This window comes from Indicator indicator, chromosome 4 (genome assembly GCF_027791375.1).
Source record: "Indicator indicator isolate 239-I01 chromosome 4, UM_Iind_1.1, whole genome shotgun sequence".
In the NCBI taxonomy this organism is placed as follows: domain Eukaryota; kingdom Metazoa; phylum Chordata; class Aves; order Piciformes; family Indicatoridae; genus Indicator; species Indicator indicator.
Genome location: NC_072013.1, coordinates 6,665,525 through 6,687,505, shown reverse-complemented (window position 1 = coordinate 6,687,505; position 21,981 = coordinate 6,665,525). Strand labels below are relative to the sequence as shown.

Sequence of the window (21,981 nt, the reverse complement as noted above, 5' to 3'; positions counted from 1 at the left end):
ATGATGTTCACACTTTTATATCACATCTACTTTGCAAGATTAGTGTTTTTTATCCTTCTTTTTGTGCATTTAAGGAAGCTAATGTCACAGCCATTAGCTGCGGGACATGATCAAATTAAACTTTTTTAGACAGATAAAAATTACTATTCTAAAGACTACAGAAAATATCTTAAACATTTTGAAAAACTGTATCACCTGTTGCTCTTAACATCTCACTGTTTAGTGTGATGCTACAGTGATGCTTACAGGAAAAAAAAGTAAGACCTTACTAAGAGCTGAGGGGTTATAGCTCATGAACTTGCTCTTAATATTTTCTAGAACATCTACTTTTAAGTTCTTTTGTTAGAGCACCACTGAAAAGCAAGATACGGCTATAAGAACAGATGTTAAGAAAAGCTCATGCAAAATAAAGCAGACATGCACATAGCTCATGAAGTAAAACATTGCAACTCAGTATCATATTCTAACATACTCAAATTTGAACTTGAAATTCAGTGTTTTGCTGCTGCAGACAAGGCTGTCAGTGAGCCACACAGCAACAAGAGCCCTAAGGAAATTCATAGATGTGTCAGTCTTCATTGTCTCCCTTAAGTCTTATCAGCAACATCAAAACAACACTAAACAATGCTGCTCTCCCTTCTACAGTAACTATGTATTGAAAAGTATCTACACTGCCCTTTCAGTGGTTATCCATACATCACAATAAAAACCTCTAAAACACTGACATTAAAAGACTGCACAGATATGCAAAAGCCAAGTTCAGTCACTGCCTAATTAGTAATTCTAAAAATACAATTCTGCTTCAGACAATCACATTCTCATGAGACACACATGCATACACCATTGACTACAGAAGATGCCAATGCATAGTTATGTTTAAGCTACTCAAAACACTGTTGACATTTAGGCAGACAGAAGCAGAGGTGGTTGGGTTTTGTGGGGATTGGCTTCTTTCTAAATTACCAGACAAACTACTCTTGATGCTAGATTAGACAAAAAACAGTTGAATATACTAGACTAGGTTTCACTTAAAATGTCCACCATTGCCAAACACAAACACATGTGATGCCATCGTCTCTAAATATTCCACGGGAAGTAAAAAGTAATTGTAGTAACAAGGAATTGTAAAAAATAAAATCAGGTGAAACTCAACAGGTTCTAAAAGAACATGCCCACAACATCCAATTTTATGCAAGAGTTAGAAGATTAGCAGATTAAAGTTCTGCTGGCAAGAATAAGAAAGAAATAACATTAGGGCAAGTAAAGATTACTAAATCTAATACTGTTAGAAGTTCAACATCTGAAGTCACATGGATTAAGCAATATCAGGTACTAGACTGAGGCAGCTCACCACTAGCATGTTCCATTACTGCCAGTACAGCTCTTTTGAAATGATCTTGGTAGTACCTGGCTACAAATTTGTGTTTCTTCATGCTTTTTCCTTATGCATGATTTAAGAAAAAAAAAATTTAAAAATTCTCTTAGAGGTATGTTTTTCAAGCAACATATAGAATGTACATTAAGTTACCCAGATAAAGAGAAGTTTTTTTAGACTACATACCTAGAAATCAGAAGAGCAATAAACACAATTTTTCAGATACATCCCACAGTTGGTAGTTCAAACGGAATTTATGTCAAACAAATCTGAAAGCACTTTGGTGTTTGGTTGGACTAGAACACCACTCCAAGGGACAGTTATTTAGTATCACCAACAAAGATTTGGGCAAAGCATTGTTGCTCACTAACTATTAAATTCTGAACACATCTATAATACAAGCATTTTTTATAATATCATTATGGCAGAGAGATTATAGTGTTGTGGGTTAGAATTAATTTTTTTTTAATTTGGAAAAGAACAATAGCTGGAAGATATAAAGAGGAAACAAGACTGGAATATTTGTTCTGCTTTTTCACCCTTGAACATTTTGTCAATTAAAAAGTTACTTCCAACAACTTCTGTTCTCACATGATCTCACTGAGGTCCAGCTTAAGCCACAGCAACCCTAATGACTGTTCCAGCATGTAAAAATGTGGCAGCTGTCGACCTCAGTTTAAAACAAGACTCCTTTATTTGCCCTACTTTCTACCCAAGAAAGCAGCCTCATTGTTTTCTGGTTAATGCACAATTAAAGAGCGCAGATTAGTCTGCACAGAACAGTACTATCCCTTCTCTTGAAACTGCTAAAAAACAAACCCAAAACCAGATCTGAAGCAAGTGAATGAAATGTAGAGCAGAAGTGATCCAAGAGAGCGTAAACTTTTAGCATCTTTCACTATGAAGCACATCACTAGAAGTTGAACAAGCTATGTTCAGCAAGACCAGAAGCTTAATGAAAAATTATCTGAAATGTGGTAACTGCTTACATATTGCACTAACCAGAAAAAAACATCTCACTAGTTTCAGTTCATCATGTGGCAGAAGTCAATCCTTCATCTGATAGATTTTAGGTACTATTTTTGCAATCCTCCAGCCTGAGGAAAATTTAGGAATTTACTCCTTGATTACTTCAGTGGTGTCACATAAATGGCATGATTCCTTCCCATCCTCTGCTCTAATTGTATTGCATTTTCTTGTTATTTGTTCAATTTCTACAGATTTTACAGTTACAAGAAATTACATGAGTATTTCTCAAACACAAGAGCAGCCTACTACAATTATTAAAAGACAGTTCAGCATATGAAGGAAGATTATTAAAAATATACATATCTACAATTATTCCTGTGTATTTATCATATAATTGGATGAAGAGTTGCTTTAATATAGGGTAAGTGTTCCTTCCTCTACAGGTAACATTGTGCTTGTCAGATTCTCCAATGCTATCAGCAACCACAGAATTGAAAGATCTAAAAAACTATTTTAAATCTTACTGTGGTTGCTGTTTCTGCTGTTCAAGCTGACAGACCAGAGTTACTGTATGCAATATGTAAGTGGCTCGGTGTTGTTAACAAATGTGTCATTGACCCTTGGGACTCCTGGGATACACGCATGTAGTTATTTCTAAATACCATCAAGGCATGCAAAATGCCATGAAGATTTAATATTGACCAACACCATACATTCTATAACATACATGTTATTACTCCACTATTTCTAATGCTGGAAGACACTGCAGGATGTTCATACAATGATTTACATGTACTTCAGATCTGGAGCCTTTATGGGCATGATTTAGTTCATTACTATGTTCTTCCATATTGTTATTATGCTCTGCCTGTCTACACATCTGAGAACTGATTACAGTACTATACCCTAATGCTGACTTTCTTAATGGAAAGAAAACCAAAATGACAAGTAATATTTTGTTTAGGGTTTTTTACAGCTTGAAATAAAAATTTTCTGAAGTTTTTTGCAGTAGAAAAACGCCACTAAGTCTCAGTTTGTTAGCTTAAATTCCTTTTGTTATCAATCTGAAACCAGCTGTAACAGGTTAGAGACTGGCTATCCTCATCATTCTGAAAAATAGTGCCACATACACATGCACAATTCAACAAGCCCACAGTGACATGCAGTAACAGCTCAAGGAGGTTATGGTGGGGAAGGAAGTAAAAAGTGCTTTTTTTTTTTTTTTTTTGCAACATTGGTGGGTGTGGGGAGAAGTGGTCTGCTACATGCATGCTAGATATGGTGGAACATTTAGATACCCTACCTGAGGGGTGATCCGATGAGCAATGTAGGAGGGGTAGGGTTACTCCCTGCATTGTGCCGGCGTCGTACTGCCTGACGCCTAAATGTGCTGCGTTCACGGCGAAATGTGACAGTCTCCTCGCTGGCTTGTGCTGCTGCATCAAGACAGACTTTAGGTCAAATATGAACCCATCCTAGTTATGTACACAGTAACTTAAGACTCCTTTCTTCCCCCTTACCCTCCCCAAGTTAATGAACTTGACCTGCAACAAAAGCAGCTTATGCACTGACTGTTCAAATAACCTGCCTCAAGACAGGATTACAACACACAGTACTAAAGATCTGGGTGTTTGGGGAGCGGGATGTGTCTGTTCTTGAATATATAGAGCTTACTTTCCACCCCCAGATTCAAATATCAAAGTTGCAAAAAAAGTTGGATAGCCCCAATCCCTTCCATCTGCACAGGGCAAGAAGAGACCAAAACTGATTTCACCCTTTATCTCATTTAATACATAATTAAAGGAGAAGCCTAAAAGACAATGTAGAAAGACTGTCATCTGCTCCTCCTCATAATATTCCCTTCTTGATTTTATAATTTCTGTCAAATGGGTATGGTTGAGGTTAACCTCATCACCTCAAGGGAAAAAAGTGAGTTGAGTTTTTTTTTCTTGTTTGTTGTTTTGTTTTGGGGGTTTTCCCTCTCCTAAGCACCAGGGAATATATGTTGCTTATCTTAGACTAGTTACACTATGATTTAGAGGAGCAGGGGGTTGAAATTAGGTGAGGGAATAAATTTTTAAGTATTGGTGATTATTGCAACTCCCCCTCCACCAAAGAAACCCCAACAATAAAAACATTTGGTCCTCTTCAAGCAACACCGTGAAATGCAGTCTGTATGTACCCAACGAGAAGCTAAGATTTTTCCATAGACTATCCCCCAAAATTCAGCTGTGCTCCCTAAGCTTCACAGTCTGAACAATATGAGTTTAAGACTGCTTCATGGTGTGTCTACAATGACAGTATTCCTCATGAACCAAAGGAAGCTACTAACCAATTTGAATGCAGAGCACTAGAAAACTCAAATGAATGGGTCACAAAGAGGTTTTGGCAAGCAAGTGAAGGAGGAGAAAAAACAAACAAAACTAACAACTTGAGTCAGTGCAAGAAGAAAATCACCATCCCAAAGGGGAAGTCACAACTTCGTACCCAAGAAGCCTGTTACTAGAGTGAGAATACCAAGGATTGCGTCAAGTCAAAACAAATGAAAAGAACAAAACAAGGAAAACAAACTGCTATGGCAGCAACATATTTTTTCTTGGAGAAAAGATCACAGGCAGAGTAGCCCATGCTCACCTCAGTGCATTTACAACACTCCTGCCATTAAGCTTCCAAAACTTACCAGCAAAGACTTTAACACTGGTCTACAGTGAACAGCAACCTACAGCCACAGCTCAAGCAATGAGGACTGCAGGGAACAAGAGTCTAATTCCATCCATGAACCGCAGGTTATCAAGTGAACAGTGTATATGAACCTTCACTCTATAATTTGCTTTAAAAGCTAAGACGCTACATGAAGAAATTACTTTAAGGTAAACATTGAAGTCACAAGCATTTCATCACCAAAATGTCAGAAGTTTAAGACATCCTTAATTCTGTCCAATTCTGTATTTTCAGAACTGCAGGACTGCTCACTTCCTCCTTGCTCTTCCACAACTGTTTATGTTATTCTAAGCAAGAATAGATGATACACTGACAAGGAAGTACCTCAGCAAGAATTTAATACATTTCTCTAGGGGCTTAACAGTTTTATGTTTTAATACACAATCTAATTTCTTCAAGGATTTTATTACAGCTCCCAGTAAGAGAAAGTCAAACATGCTAAACAAGGTAGTATGAATCCTGATTTTTCTGGTGGATTAACACAAAACAGGTCAAAACTGCCCACTAATTTTCGGTGCCAATTTGTAAAGCTCAATTTTTCCATTGCACACATCAGCATGTAAAACTCATTCGCAGCACAGCTTCCATTGAATTCACATGCAAAAGCAATTCCCCAGATTTCTGCTAATCAGGTCATAGTTATGCATCAGGAAAGAGAACAGTAACTGAACTGAAATGAAAACATCTTAAATACAATTAGGATGGTAAACATCAGCATTACATCTTAATTATGATCTGCAACTACTTAGGAAAAGCAGACTCGAGGTGCAATTCTTTAGCCAGCATTCTTAACACTGACAACATCTACTCTTTTTCATTCTCTTTATTCAGTGAACATCACCTTCTGCAGTAACTGAAGCCTAGATTATGGTAACACTAGAGGTTCTTCCTACACAACCCCAAGTTGTCACTGAAGCAAGTCTACCTCAGGAACTGACTGAAGCAGTGTCCTGTGAGGAAAACATCATAAATGTAAAGGATTGCACAGCTTTTCAGCACAATGAGCCCCAGGCCTAACCTTATGCAACTCCTCAAGAAGTTACGAAAAATGAAAACACCTACTTGTGCAAAAACTATCATTGCTTGTTTGAAGTGGGGAAAGGCAAACTGAACAAAGTTTGGGTTTGTTTTGGGTTTTTTATTGTATTAAAAAAACAAACAAAAACCCCCCACCAAACAAACCCCAAACTTTCTAAAAATCATATAGGTTTTAAAAAAAATTGAAATATATATATACACACACACACACACATCACACAGTATGGAAAGCTACTTATGTCAATACATATTATTCTTGTTTCTATGTCTTTAATGAGAAGGAACAGTACAGCTGCTCATGAGGTCATCAGTAGGATGTAACAAAGATCCTGAACTATTCTCTACCATGCTCTAAGAGCAGTTTAATCATGAGGGCAATAGTTTCAGTTTAACATAAATAAGCTTCCTTTAATATTTACAAATTAACACAGTGTTTTCATATTTAAAAGTAAAACTAAGCAGATCTAAAAGTATCCCTGTAGGACTTTTAAAAACATGTCTTTAGACCATTGCTCACACTTCCCCAATGCTGCTACATACAAGAACTTTTTCTAGACTCCAGAAAGTTATTATTCAACTTCTATACTCATGAACAAAATCTATATCTAACAAGGATTGTACAGTTCCTGCTTACTTGAAGTAAGACTATAGAAGAAAAGAAACTTTCCAGCTTAAAGAGTATGTTGTTGTTGAAGTCTTTTCCTTCTGATTTATTGCAAACTTCCATGTTGAAAGATTACACTGCACTAAAGTCAAGAAATGTAAGTATAAATTTCTTCTGCGTGTTATCATGAATTTGAGCCCACAACATTATCTGTTCTCAAGAAAGAAAAATCAGGTTTGAAGTTCTGAGTGCACAAGTTAAAAATAGAAACCTACATCCCAGACAGCAATAAAATCAAAGGTGGAGACCTAACGAATTTTTAGCAAACAGCCCTCCCACATCCATTCCCCATCTATAATATACCTAATTTAAAAGGGAAGTAATTCGACTTTAGTGTTTGTTAATGCAATTGTGCATGTATTTATTAAAATCCAATCACTTTTTTTCTTTCATTACTCTTCTGATTGGGGGGAAAAAAAGCTGAATTCAGTTATGCACTTAGAAAGCCAGGAGGACATCATTTCATCATCACACATTTGGAATGATACTCTCCAAACAGAAGAACTGCAATTTATTCTAGAGAAAATTCTATAACAACAAATAATTCACACTCCTTTGCCAAACAGCTGAGAATATGCAGAACTACCTTGACTGCAGGTCATGCTTTTCCAAAATTTCTCTCTGTACTACATAAGTGTTCTTCATGTGCATCTCTGTAGTTGCTTAAATGTTTTACACAATAGTGAAGACTTCAGGTTTCATACTACAATAACACAATTACAATACAACTAGCTTCAAGAACATGAAATGCAAGTATTTTCCTTCTGACAGGAACATCTACATATACAAGCCATAAAACATTTACAACACCACTCTGCATGTATTGCTGCTTATAATCCAAACTTGTAACACAGAAATTGCAGAAGCATGAGATGAAAAAGGAGAATTTCCAAATTTCATTGCATCGCAAGTCCCATTTAGGAAATATCACTAAACCCAGTGTCTCAGATGAATTCTGAAATGCAAGTAAGACTCCAGAGACATATGATAGGGAGGCAAGTCACAAGCAAAATATCTAGGGGGAAAGCTACAGAGCTCTCAGGATAAAAACTGCAAACTTCAGGCTGACTACAGAGCGAAAAAATTCCACATACAATGGAAACACAAAATCCTCCACTCTGGAACATAAAAGTACATCCCTTGAAGTGTAGATGGTTTTCAACATTAGTCAGGTTAAGCATGGTTAGACATGTGCATGGGACCCAAGTGATGCTTGGGTATACCATCTTTCTCCCTATCAACCTGAAGTAATGCTCTAAGTATTTCCAACCACTTGTAATGACCAACCCTACAAATACTCACTGGAAGTCAAAATGGTGTAAGGCTCACAAGCCATAAAAATCACTTTTCTAACACTGAATATACTTAGCCAAACCAAACAGCTGAAATTTAACTCTCCTGTATCAAGCACCTACATCTTGGTCATGGTGAAAACCTGAGAAAAATCTATACTTCTCACATACATTTGTTGGTTAACACCACCCCTCTTCTGATAGTTGAAGCATCCATAGTTTATCCTCATGAGCCCTAACAATTTTTAAAACCATATTTGTCAGATATTCAAGTAGAAAGGAGTTTGATTCAGTCCGTATCTTCAGTATATGATCATTAATCACCATGGATTATACAATATTATAAGACATACAACTGCAGGGAATTCTTAAAATTCTCTGATGAAGAAGCAAAATACTGGATTATAGCATTATAAATTATGGTGGACATTTAATGAAAAACATCACTAATGCTATTTTCTCAACAATGGAGATGTGGGCAGAACAGGAGGAACAATGAAGAGGGACATCCTTAACAAATAAACTTCTGCTACAAAATAGGGCAGAGGAAAACACCATACAATTTAAAACGGAAAGATTATCTTGACAACAAAATAAACAAACCAACCAAACAAAACCCACTACCACAACAAAAAACGTAACTGAAAGAGAAACAAGGGAAGTAAAGCCCAAGATTTCAGTGCTGTGGTTGAATGTGTGAGAAAAAACAAGTCACACTAGGCCAGAGCACTATTTGCAGTTACATCAAACCAGTCACTACAACCATCTGAAAAGCAAAACACTGTCAAACAAAGAGTAACCAGGACAAGGAAACCATCTGTTTTGAATTCTAAAACAAAAATTTCACAGACCAGCTCAACAAACAAAATTCAATGCTAATACCAAACACAACGTCTTCGTTGTTCTCTCATTGTATTTCCCACTTGAAAACGTCACTTAAAAACATTGAGTGCTCCTCACACAGGCTTCTTGACTATATTGTTGATAGACTTGGGGTCAAACAGCTAAAAACATGACTTAATCTTATTACCTGCCCAGTATAATCCCTAAGTAGAGGGATTTAGGTATCAATGGCTAGAAGTATGTCCATGCAGAAGAAATATGTTCATAGCCTACACTAATCTTTATGAAATTTAAATCTGCCCTTGTATGTGGATTTATTCACCTTAAAGAAAAAATGCTTTCAATCTTCAGACTTTCCAGCAGTGATATATTAGCAAATACCTTTACCAGTTGCTTCTTCTATTAGCATATCACATACCAAAAGTCATGCTTGTTTTGAATGGGCTTCAATTAACTATAGCACCAAATGTTAATTAGTAGGCAACTTGGATATATTCTGGAATTATGTATCATGGCTACACCAGGCAGCGATATGAGCACTTCCATTATTGCTTTGCTCAGAGAGCTCTCAGAAGTGTTCTTGGTTGTATGTACAACAATAATTCCAGGTTCATCCACAAAAAGAGCATAAAAAAAGTGGGGGATAAATTTAAGTAGACTCAGCTTTGCTTGTATCAAGTATCGAAAATTCTTACTCAACTCCTGTTGGAGATGAATACTTGGCAAATTTATGCATACCACATACTACTTGCCAATAAAACGGAACCATTCTTTCCAAATCAAATAGAAACTGGGAGAAGTACTTGCATGAACACCACCAATCCAGGACATTTTAACAAACTGACTCCCACAGCAATGCAAAGTATTTTAAAAGAACTACCACTTCTGGTTTCTTTGAGAGGCTTGAGAAAATTCAACCAGGGGAAAAAAAAATTAAAACATTACATGAAGTGTTACTTGCTTCATTTTTAAATTTTAGTATGTGTGCGCCATGCCTTTTTCATCAAGTATCCCGAATTTCCCTCAGGCAGCCCAGAACTTCAGGTAGGATACCTATTACTCCATAGATGACACACTGAAAGGAACACTTTTCTACCAAGTGAGAGGAAGTCTCTTACCAGCAGTAATCAGCGGTTTTGTCAAGCAGTCACACACATTCCTGGCTCTCAGCAACCACTGATGAGAGCTGGAAGATCTGAGATGTGTATTTCTTCCCCATTATCACCTTTATGGATCCACACATTATCAGGAAGACTGTAGTTATTTTGGTTGTGAGCCATCTAATGAAAGTCCTTGTACTATCTATAAATACCAGAAGGGGACAAACCAGGCAAGACATAGTCCCCACAGAGCATACTAAAACTGCATTTTGCTTTATGAGGCAGGGATTAGCAATTAGTAAATGAAAGATTCGTGACAAGTGTTACTTCATTGTCAAGTTCCAAAACTGCAGAGTTAGGTTTCAGCCTCCCACATCACTTCTAACACCATTTAAATCTTTAAGAATTTAATGGCAACATCTCAGCTCTACTAGAATGACAGAATATTACAGAATTACCTCTGATTCTGAAACCCCAACCTTTACACACAAAAACTATGACATAACAAAATTATGCTTTCAAAGTCAGACTTCAGGAAGGCTAACACTGACATTTCAAATGTCATTCTGCATCTAAAAAACAGGTAATGGAATTCAGCCTTCTGGTTCCAATGAAGAACCTTATATGCAAGAGAACCCTTTCATCTGATCCAGTTACAGGAAAGGCCCTGTTAAACACAATTAGAGATAGCTAACATACACACAACCAGATTACAGTAACTTCACACAGCTTCTAATACCTCTTTCATAGTTTGATTTCTGATGCAGAACTGTTTGGTTTAGTAGTTTGACTGTGTACTGAGACTCCCAGAAAAATGACCAGAAGCTCCATTTTCTGCAGCTGTATTAATTCCACCTGCAGAAAATACATCAAACTAAAGCCATCACAAGCATGGAACAGTTCTACAACACAGATAAAATATGTAATAACTGAAGACCACATGCAGCATAAGCATAGTAAAAAAAGGTGATACGTTGGTAACAGCTGACATTATCACTGGCTGCACAGCAGAGATCCAGGTTGTAGCTTTCACGTTGGGAGCAGTACTGTCTAATGATTACAGGTGGACACGCTAAGCATACATGTACAGAAACATGGAAACTGAAGAGATGAACATGTTTCCATAAGCCATATGAAATTCAAGATTTTGATCCAGGTTCACAAAAGCCCGTATTTCCTGCTTGTAGAGATGTACTACAGCCCACAAAACACAAAAGAACAGTATGAACAATACACAGAAGGAAAAATGCATTACATTACATGCAGTTATTAAAAAAAAACCCTTTAAATAAAACTTAAATTACAGCAAGATGTAAAAGAGCAGCAACTCAAAAGGTATCTTTTACAGTTAACATAGAACTGAGGGAGAATACTTCTCAGTTCAGCTCAAGTTTTTTATAAAACACCACTGTGTCACACACAGTACTATTTTGTGGGTTTGGTTTGTTTGTTTGGAGCTTTTTGTTTGTTTTGGGTGTGTTTTTTTCCCCCCTCCCTCTCAATCTTTACGAACAGTAATCCAGGAATAGCTCACATCTGACAGGAACCAGGCATAGGAGAATATCAAGGTGGCGTTTCCAAAACATTGTGAGACATCTAAACAACTTCATATAGCACATAACCATCAGTTCACTAGCTCCTGTTAGAAGCTGAGTAGTTAAACAAGAATAACAGCTACTGTAAAACATCTTCCATTTGTTTAACTAGATATCCACCATATGCATTTAATTACAGATTTTTCAGATGCTGTTTGTCTACATCTTAATGAACTGCAATTTCTATTCAAATGCACAAGTTATCTTATAAAATGTGAGTCATTCACCACTTCCTGGCACAGTAAGATAGAAATGAAACTGCTAAGTTGCACCTGCAGAAGTATAAGATGGACACAGTTGTATAGCATCCTGCTTACTAAAAGATTACTCAAGGCTATATTCATTATGAAACATGTTTCATAGTTACAGAAACAACTAAGAGTGTCCTTTCTAGTTTACTCCCTTAAAGACCTAAAATGAAGTTATTATTACTGAGTTAAATCATATTTGAGAAATGGGAATTGAAAACTGATGACTGACAAAAAAAAAGGTGATATGAATACAAGTCTATTGGTTATCCAGTTGATATCTGTTAATTATGTTTCAGAAAGTTATCAAACAATCACAGAAATGAAAAAATACTTATATAAAATAACCCTTTCAGCAGGAAGATGGACCAGACAACCTCTAAAAGTTCCATCCACCAATTCTGATTTTATAAAAAGCTAAACAAAGTTTATTCTGATTCATTTGCTACACAAATAATCTTCTCAAATAATTTCTATACACATATACATATGATGTAGTTTTATATTACACATGCATGTCTTCAAAAAACACTCCAACGGTGAAGGCAACTCAACAGAAGGAAATAGTAAATGTAAAGCAACTTGGCTCCTAAAAAGTTGAAACATCTTTTCTGCTTACTATTAGACACAGATAAACCCAAAGAAAAAAGGCCCAATTAAAAATATAGCTGTTACACAACTTAGAAGTTATAACTACCAAAACCAAATCACCAAACAACAGAAATACACAAAAGAAAAACCACTAGAAGTGAACAGCAACACAAAACGAATTGTTCAGATTTATCATGAATACACTCAAATAATTACTGGCTTGGTGCTGGACATAACCACATGAAGATTTAAGTACTACTAAAGAAAAGTTATTTTTGTTCTGCTTGAAAAAAAAAAAACCAAACCAACCACGAAAACCCCCCCACACACAACAGAGTATCATTCATTTCGTACAGTCAAAAAGGAAACATTTCCCATTCAATCGGTAGTAAGAAACAAAACACAGCAAGTGTTATTCTTGATATGATGTCATCAGATCTGGAAAACCTGAATCCAAATTGCTTCTTACAGTCATCCTGAAACCCATGGACAAGTAATACTTGAGTGCTCATCATTTATTATAGCTGTTAATGACTTCAAAATGACAATTAACTACACAAAGTTTAAAGGGGAATCTGAATAGTCCAGCAAGAATGACAGCAAGACTTCTCTGCTTAAGCTCTACAGATTTCTATCTTTAAGATTGCTTTTAAATGTGCCAGGGCTGGTGTTCCCCACCATTTAATTCTTTAGAAAAGCAATCAAAATATTTGGCAATATATGGCATCAGTCATGCACTGACTGTTTTACACTGCTGATGACTGGTTAGCACATAATGTCTGAACATGTTCTGTAAGGTAAAGTGTATTAATCATCCTTGGCATATTAAGAGAGAACCTTAATAGCTTTAAAGCTGCAATAATACAAACCAAAATTAAATTAAATCTTGTGCTAAGGAAAGCGTAGAGCCAAAAAGTTAAACATAAAGCAGATCTTTTATCAGACAATTACTCTTAGCAGACATGAAGAAGAATTGTCACTTTAACAAGGCATAATAAGAATGCAGCCAACTGTTTAGCTTACTCTTCGTACTAAAAATGCAACCTGGACTCTTTCATTAATGCTATGGCAGAACTCTGCTACTAGGGAATATCAGACAGAACATACCAATATATACAGAGGGTTTTTTGTTTGGTCTTTTAGGGGAGCATGTGGTTTCATTTTGGGTTTATTCTTTTGGGGTTTGTTCTGTTTTAAGTGAAAGCATTTAAAGAAGTCTGAGCTAGCAGCAAACCAAGTCTAATCTGTTCAGTAATCCATACATAACTGAAATTCTGTGCAGCACATTTTTCCCCTTAAGAGATGAACTGAGGCCATTTCTTGAGTTTGCTGTCATGTCAGTGTCAAGGGAAGGGGGAGCAGAACAGAAGTGAACTACTGGTCATATCTCACTGATTGAAAAGTTTCTCATTTTCAGACATAGGAGTCACTATACTTTGCTTACACAGTCTAAACAGTAAGGATAGTAAATTTGCTATCATGTAAAGAAAAACAAAACCAACAAACGAAAAACCCAAACCAACAAACCACACATACCTTTTGATGTACCATACAATTTTATCAAGTATTTGTGTGCTTTGCTAACAAGATATATATTATCTCATATGTATTTCACTCAAACAATCCCAAAAGTCAGAATGAGAAAATTGGCAACCCCATACTGCTCTGAAAATGTTTTGGTTTTTTGTTAGGTTTTTTTGTTCGTTGTTTTTGTTTTTTTTATCTTCCACGACACAAAAAGCTTTCCAGTTAAGGTAGTCAATATGGCTAACTAAAGTAAGAAACTGAAACGTTGTAACAAGAGCTCAAGGTAATTTTTTAATACCAGCTACTACAGTTAAGCTCAGTATTTGTCACACCAAGCAAGGCAATAGTTACACAAAGTTAGAGGAAACTACATTCCTCTCTCCAGCACAGGAAAATTATTGTGTTCTCATAATGAGGACCCAAAAAAACATCCCAAACCCAAAGTAAACAACGCTGTCCAGCCAACAATGGCAAGGCTAAGCAAAATCAACCCCCTAAGAGACTTCAGCTTAGAAACATTCTTAAGAATGCACAATTCTAGGCAGCACAGTAAGGGTTTGGGGTTTTTTTGATACCACCTCAAGCCATGCCAGAGGTCATCTTAAAAAAAAAAAAAAAACACCAGTAACTTCAACCAACCTCTCTTATGATCTCAGTTCTCTAAACTTGACAATGAAAGAAAACTTCTCTCTTTTATTGGTAACTTAAAATCACATACATAATTTGACATTTCAGTAACACAATGAGGCAGGCGTTTGTGTGATCACAAATAATAATTTTAAGATGCAGCTCTGCATAGCAAAGACTCCCAGTTAAAAACCCCTAACACCCCTACCTATAGATTTCATAACAGCTGTCTGAATTAAATTTCCACTTCTAAAGATCTTCCAGGAAATTATAAAGGAAATACTTTGTCAGTTTTACTACACCGGAGGAAGAAATGGGAAGACACTTAAGTATAGTAGTAACTTAAGTCACAGATACCAGACTCACTAACAAAATACAGCAAAGGCACTTCTGGTAGTTAATTTACTTACCTCCACTTGCTGATTCTTGCTCTTCCCCGTCAGGAAATGTAGCCTGGCTTGGTAAGCTATTCCTAGAACGTGTGACTGACTCTAAGTGTGAAGCCCTTCCCAACAGAGATAGCTCATCTAGCACCTCTCCTTCTTTGGCTTCCAAATCAGATTTTGAAGTGGTTAACTGTTTTATGTTACCTGGTGCCATTAAACTATTTGGGTCATTTAAACAAGCCACAGTACCACTGTCCAGGCTTAATACTCTGGCACGATTCTTGGCACTGTTTGTGCTAGAAGTCCGACGTGTAGATCGTTTTTTGCTAATTCCTTCAGAGCTTACATGGATTTTGTGAGCATTGTCAAAGTCTGTGCCCCCACGTTCTTTAGAAACGTATTTGGTCTTTAGAGCACTGTACTTTCCCTCAGGAGACTGGCAGGAATGGGAGGTGGTGCTGGAAGAGCTATCACTGCTGAACTGGTGAGCTGACTGCATACTTGACGTCCTGCTCAAGTCACTTTGATCACTGGAGTCCTCATCATGACAAAACACAGCACTGTGAGGTTTAGTACCAGATACACCTCGGAAGGAAACATATTCCCTGTGCCGACTTGAATCAAAACTACTAGCCCGCTTTTTTCCTGTCCTTCTCCGGCTGGACTTATGGGTAGAGGCTGTTCGATGTATTAAACTAGAAGATTTTGGTCGAACATCTCCTTCTTTTTGTTTTCCACTTGTTTCTTTAGAAGCTCTTGCATCTACTAACACAGCTAGTTTCTCACTCTGCTCATCTCTTTGTTCAGCAGCTTTCCCAGGCGGCCTGTCAGCCTGTGTAGTCAATTCATTGGCATGTGGGTTCTTATTGGCCTCCTCTGAAGCAGAGGCACCAAGACCTTTCTGACTGTGCATCTCATCAGATGCATTAGAACCCTTTACCGCTTGAACACCATCATTAGTGCTCACTTCCACAGCAGTCCTTTCACTACTAGTTCTTTTGTCAGTAGAACTACTATCTGAGTCAACACCACAGTCCTTTTTCTTACCATCCCTTTTCTCTTCTCTAGGCGACTCCTCCTCATGCTCTGACAACACACTCTCTATGTGTGTTGAGCTGGTATGTTCACTTTTATAGCTACTGATGGTACTGTTAGTGTCACGATCTGTCCCACTGCAGTAGCTTTCTGTTGAACCACTGCTTCTAGTACTCAGGCTTCTCAGACTGTCCACGCTTTTGTCGGCTTTCAAGGATTTGCTTTTTCCACTCTTAGCCAATGGTTGAGGGCTGCTACTTTTCAGAATGTCATCTAATTGAAAAACTCCTGAAATGCAAGAGTTCTCAGCCAAGGACTCTCTGGACCCAGAAGGAGGCTTGGAAGCTTCTAACTCACTCACAGGATCTAGTCCTCGTTTTTGCTGATAGAGGGGGAAGTCATTTAGTGAAGCATCTGGAAAAGCGACAGCAGAGCTAGAAGTCCTTGGTACACCTCGTGGTCTATGATCCTTCCTATAGGAGTGAGAATGCAGAGTTACAAGTGAAGCTACATCTGCATCACATGCACCGGTTTTAGACTGGTCCACAAGCTGGTTGTTCGAGAGGCACACTTTGTCACTGTTGTCTCTTGGCAAATCCTGTCCAGAGGATAATGAAGGTTGGATGGAGACAAACGAGTCATTCGACACCAGTCGAAAAAGCTTCCGGTCAGTTGCCAAATCTGTGTAAGCACATATTTTAAAACATTAAATGTAGGAAGCAGATTGTATAACTTACAACGGCTTGTTTACATCAGATCAAGCAAATAAACTGACAAATCCATTTTCAAGTACTATGCATTGCATTACCATTTAAAAAATTTCCTAGCAGCTGGGCAAAACTTCGTATTTTTAAACAAAACAAAAGCCACCAACGCCAGCTTAATTTTTCCACCTTATAGAAGACAACATAATTCTGACAAATCCCCAGCCTCCACTAAACTAAACTCTGGGATATCCCAGAGTTTAGCTGTTTAACAGGTATCCTGCCTTTTCTATTTCGTACATGCAGTACAGCAGCTTTAAAATTACTGAAGAAAAAAAGGGCAAACATAATTAACATTGGGAGGGGGGCTGGGAGTGTGGAAATCATCTTTCTGACCAGATGTCAGTAAGCTCACAGTTAGCCAGGATGCAGGCACTGGCACAGGTCTATTGGTACTATAATGAACCTCTCTTCAAAGTTATTGAATTCTACTACCTCAAAAGCTGTGCTGTTAAATGCAAATTGAAAAGATTTGCTGTTAGCACTTAGAACAACTGACTGTTATCCATCACAAGTGGTCTTCTATCAAAGTGTCCACCTGCAGGTAGTCAGGCTACTTGCCTTTTTGGTACTGCCATTAAACACAGACCTGAAGGCCAACTTATGTTACCACAATTTCTAACTTTTTCTACTATGTATTTGCTTCACAAAGTTCTGTTAGTCACGTGAACCTGCTGCCTTAATACAATAGCATGGCCACCTGTAATCCTCTATTTTAAACATACTTTCTCCACTGAATCACACAGTAATGAGTGAAAGGAACCCATCAGTCTGACTAGATTGGTAAAAATGAACTACAGTATTTCCAGAGTCAGTTTCCTGCTAATCATCAGGTACTTTACAGTCAGCAAACAAAAGATTTCCCTATGGTTTTAAGCTCTGTTTCAGTGAGAGCAGACTTTTTTTCTGGCAATGAAGCTAAACGGAAAATGAGGTCTGAAACAAAACTGGACAACTGAAGAATGCAAGCTAGCAGTTTCCTTACATACTGGGAAAATGCAGAACTCCAATAGCTTGCATGTTAGAACCAACCTGTAGCTGCAGAATCACAGAACTCAGCGCAGGATTACTTTACAGAAAAGCATACTTGATTTAAAAATTCATTTGGCTGTACTGGAAAGTAAAGCACATTACTCCATAATGTGAGTTCATGAATCCCAGGACATTTTCTTATGAGAGCGAGCACCCAGAGACATGCAAGCTAGCTATCTTTCAGCAGAAAGACAGTAAATATTTATTACCTACTGGAAGATACCAGAACAAGAAACACAGAGAGAAATAATAAAGTATTGAAGCTATGCACCTCAGGAACTTACAGTAATTAAGAAAGGAATGAGAGCTTCAAGATACCTTTTCCTAGAATCTATCAATGAATTGCATGAATTTATTTAGCATGTTAAGCGAAGTGTCTTTGGTAACAAAATACCACGTTTGATATGCAAAAGAAGAAATTTTACCTTGTTCTTCACTCCCTTCTTTACACAGGCTAGAACTCTGTCCCAGACTTAAACTGATATCATCAGAGGTCTTGGCAGTGTCAGTATCTCCTGTGAATTTTAAGGAAAAAGAGTACTAGTGCTCAAAGTAGTAATGCATACATCTATATACACTGCAGATTTCTCACTTACTCCTTCTATTTCCTCATTTGAAGGTAAAAAATAATTACAAGTAACACAATTTATCATTTAGAGATAAGTATAGTCTACTCCATTTCTTGTATGCAAGAAAGTTTACATTCAACTACACAAATCTTCCATGAAGAACTGAAAAAGCATCTTAGACACAAGCCAATGCAAATGTTGTTTTCCTTAAAGATGTATGTATTGGAACATTCCTTTTTGCACTGCTGCCAATAAAAATGGGATGTAGATAGTAATAAAACACTTGTAAAGACAGAAAAGTCAGGAAGGTGACAAAAATTCACATCTCACTTTGTCTTATCAGCTTAATAAGATTTAAAAATTAGCAACTTTGCATATTACAAATCATGCATTATACAAATATTTGGCTCAGAGGATGTCTCAAGAGCTGACCTAGGCAATATTTCTGCTAGGTGACAAGCAACTAGGAATAATCAAGTAATTGAAATAAAATACCAGAAGGACAATTAGTGGCACACAAAATAGTTGGGAAAAGTCCACTCAAATGAACTCCTCAGCTCTTCATTTACAAGGAAAAGAAAAACAAGTCATTACACAGACAACAGAACACAAATTCCAGGATACTCTCTCCTAGTGTTTTAGGCACATCATTCACAACTCCAAGGAATACTTCTTCCAATTAGAAAGCACCTCACTCAGCTCACAAAAAAGTTTTGAACACGAGCCAAGTAGTTCATCCAGGTAGTTCAATACTAGGTAGCATTTGGAAACAAACATAGCATGCAATAGCGATTTGAAGTGCTACTGCAAGGTAATGTTAAGTAGCCAAAAATCTCACCTTTGATGGTTGCTGCTGTTGCCAGACGAGATAACCCAGATCCAACCTAGAAACACAGAATTATGTAAAAAGCTGCAAACTTTCAGGAATTACCCAACTATTGTTTCCTATTGCTGCAATATATGCAGTTACCTATACACTTAGGAGAGATTTTTCAAAGGTACAACAGCATGCAACAGTGCAGTGTTGTAAAATCCTTTGATTCAGAATGCTTCCACTGCAAACAGATAACAGGCCATCTAACTAGGAATCCAACTGTATCACTACATTATGTTGTATAGCCAATGAAATTGGGAGATCCTACTATGAGGACTTCAAAAGTAGTTTCTAATCTAGGAATTTCCTTTGACAAGACTTACAGTGGAAACAAACTACTAGTGTGGTGGCACACTAGTAACTGCTACTGTAAAACTGAATATTTAATAGAGCCATCAGGGCTGCCTAAAACACTTAAAGGAAACACCATGTTAATATCAAACAAATCTGTTTGACATAATACACACCAAGTTAAACCCATAAACTGATCCCATTGGAAGAGACACATATCTTTACCAGGGTTAGTTTTGAAATGTGTCAAGAGTTGATCCAATAAACAGGTAACCAAAGGACCTAAGTATTGGTACATAGAAAATTGCAGCAGCATGAACAGGGGATAGGGTGGGATGATCCCAGCTGGCAGCTGAATAAATCAATTTAATCTATTAATTTTACTAGATCTTATTCCTCCCTCTCATTCCTGCAAGCACAGTTTTTCTTCGGAGCAGTTTCCAAGCACACAGATTACCATTACCTCAAAGCACATTAACTGTTAATGGAAAAGTGCAGTATTCCTTGACCTATTCTTGGCTATTTCTTACAAGCATATATCAAAATTTATAGTATCTGCTTTTCAGCCAGGTTCACTGGCCAATCAGTAAGCATGAACCTCCTATGAAAATGAGCTAGCTGTTTAGGTTTGCAGCCCTTCTACATGTGCTGTAATGTGTAGCTAATTGTTTTGCAGAGATGCTAAAGACAATTTAGTCTTTCTTTCAATAATATTTCAAATACCATCTCTCTGAACAGCATATAAAAACACATGTGCCAAATAACTGAAATCACTCAGAAATAAGGTAAGCTTTAAAAGCAAAAATTGTACTCAAGATGCATAAAAAGATGGCAGTTTGACTTCACTGTATACTTATTGGGATGTTGCTTTTCAAAAAACCCTAATTCAGATGACTGGGGAAAAGAGCACGTAAGCCTACAAACTCTTGTAAAGACAAGAAATTTCCAATAATCTGAAGATACATACAGATTGTATTCAGCCATACTACAGAACAACGGCTTTGCTATGTGCAACGCAAAAAAAACAGCAGCCGGAGCTTGTTGAGTGCATTTTCCTTACTATAATGTCACATTTCTAGTTAGTCATTTTGCCATGTTTCTAGTTAGTCATTTTGCCATGTTTCTAGTTAGTCATTTTGCCATGTTTCAACTTCTTTTTCCCCCCCTTCAGTAGCATGCCTTGCTGAATACTGTAGCTGAATGCAAACACATCAACACGAGGAAGCTATCTCGCAAAAAAACCTAAACAGATCTCAGATGCTTACTGTTCACATGCCCTTTTGATGCTGCAAATTCAATCACAGGGGGACTTGTGAGCACTAATTTTATCAGCATAAACACATTTTAAAGACTGTACTTCTTTCACAGTAGCTTTAACCCTCTTATAGTGTTAGCATTAAAGCACACAGGAAAAAAACAGAGCTTCTTCACATGCTTTAACTTTAGAACTGTTGAGTATGTTTGGAATCTTTCTTTTTTTTCCCCTCCAAAGATCAAAGAAATAGGATTCCCAGCCTAGTTCTGTCTTCTTACAGGGACCATTGCTTCCTGTTCCTTTGAACACTACTAAATACCTGCTCTCTTCAAAAGAAAAAAGAAATCTCTTAGGACTATCTATGCTGCATAATGGTGCATGATCCAGATAAAACACCAACATTAGCATAACACTGCACTACATTATATACTGCTTGCTCAGACAGCTAATTAGAAGGATTTGATATTGTAATACCACACCACTGATTTGCAAGTAATTGAAAAATAGCTCCTCTGTCTTTAACATGATGCAGCATTGCTCATTGTCAGCATAATGATACAGTCTGGCCAGTCAATCTGCTTGTCCTTAAGAGCTGGTAAAAGAAAGATGCCATTACTGGCTAAACATCACAAGCCAAATAGAACAAACAGCACATGCAGCACTATGGAAGTTGAATGCATATATCTAGCAGCCATATTAAGGAAGTAGAACCACTTCCCCAGTGAAATTACAAGGCAACTAGAGCATAATGAAGTGGCATTAAAATCTAATAAAGACAAGTTCTTCAGCACTTCCACCTAGTGTGCAGCAGCCCCTATTTATTGTCTTCTTCCTAACCTTGTTGAAGTGTCTAAATAGTGATGATTTTGCAGATGTCATCTAAAAATAACCAGTTTTAGTCTTTCCACTTCTACCAGTTTGTCTTGCTTTGTACTTGAGCAAATTAACATTTCTAACTGCAGAGTCTGAACTGTGAGAAATAATCACTTTCAGAAAGCCATTTAGCATTGCAGAGATAATCAGCAGTGGAAACTTAACGGAAGCGTCCTCAAAATCAGTACAGCTGAAGTTCACCACTTAAGCATCTAAATGAGACAAGTAAGGGAGGAAAACAAAGTCAGATCAGAAGGATCAAGTTATAGCTTGAGCTATCTAACAACTCACTGATAACAAAATAGGGAAGCC

The 21,981-nt window shown here is 37.2% G+C and overlaps 1 protein-coding gene across 2 annotated transcripts in view; it reads right to left on the bottom strand.

The window, feature by feature from the left end:
* The window catches only part of PCNX1 (pecanex 1), an 81,532-nt gene that overhangs the window by 44,819 nt on the left and 14,732 nt on the right, over positions 1 to 21,981 (bottom strand). Inside the window, exons 4-7 of one of the 2 annotated variants that reach the window (XM_054400731.1) lie at positions 19,215 to 19,260; positions 18,233 to 18,322; positions 15,001 to 16,692; positions 3,648 to 3,780 (exon numbers count right to left, since the gene is read on the bottom strand). In XM_054400731.1, the coding sequence (XP_054256706.1) occupies positions 3,648 to 3,780; positions 15,001 to 16,692; positions 18,233 to 18,322; positions 19,215 to 19,260 (1,961 nt within the window). The remainder of the gene's footprint in view (positions 1 to 3,647; positions 3,781 to 15,000; positions 16,693 to 18,232; positions 18,323 to 19,214; positions 19,261 to 21,981) is intronic. The other variant, XM_054400732.1, reaches the window with a different exon arrangement.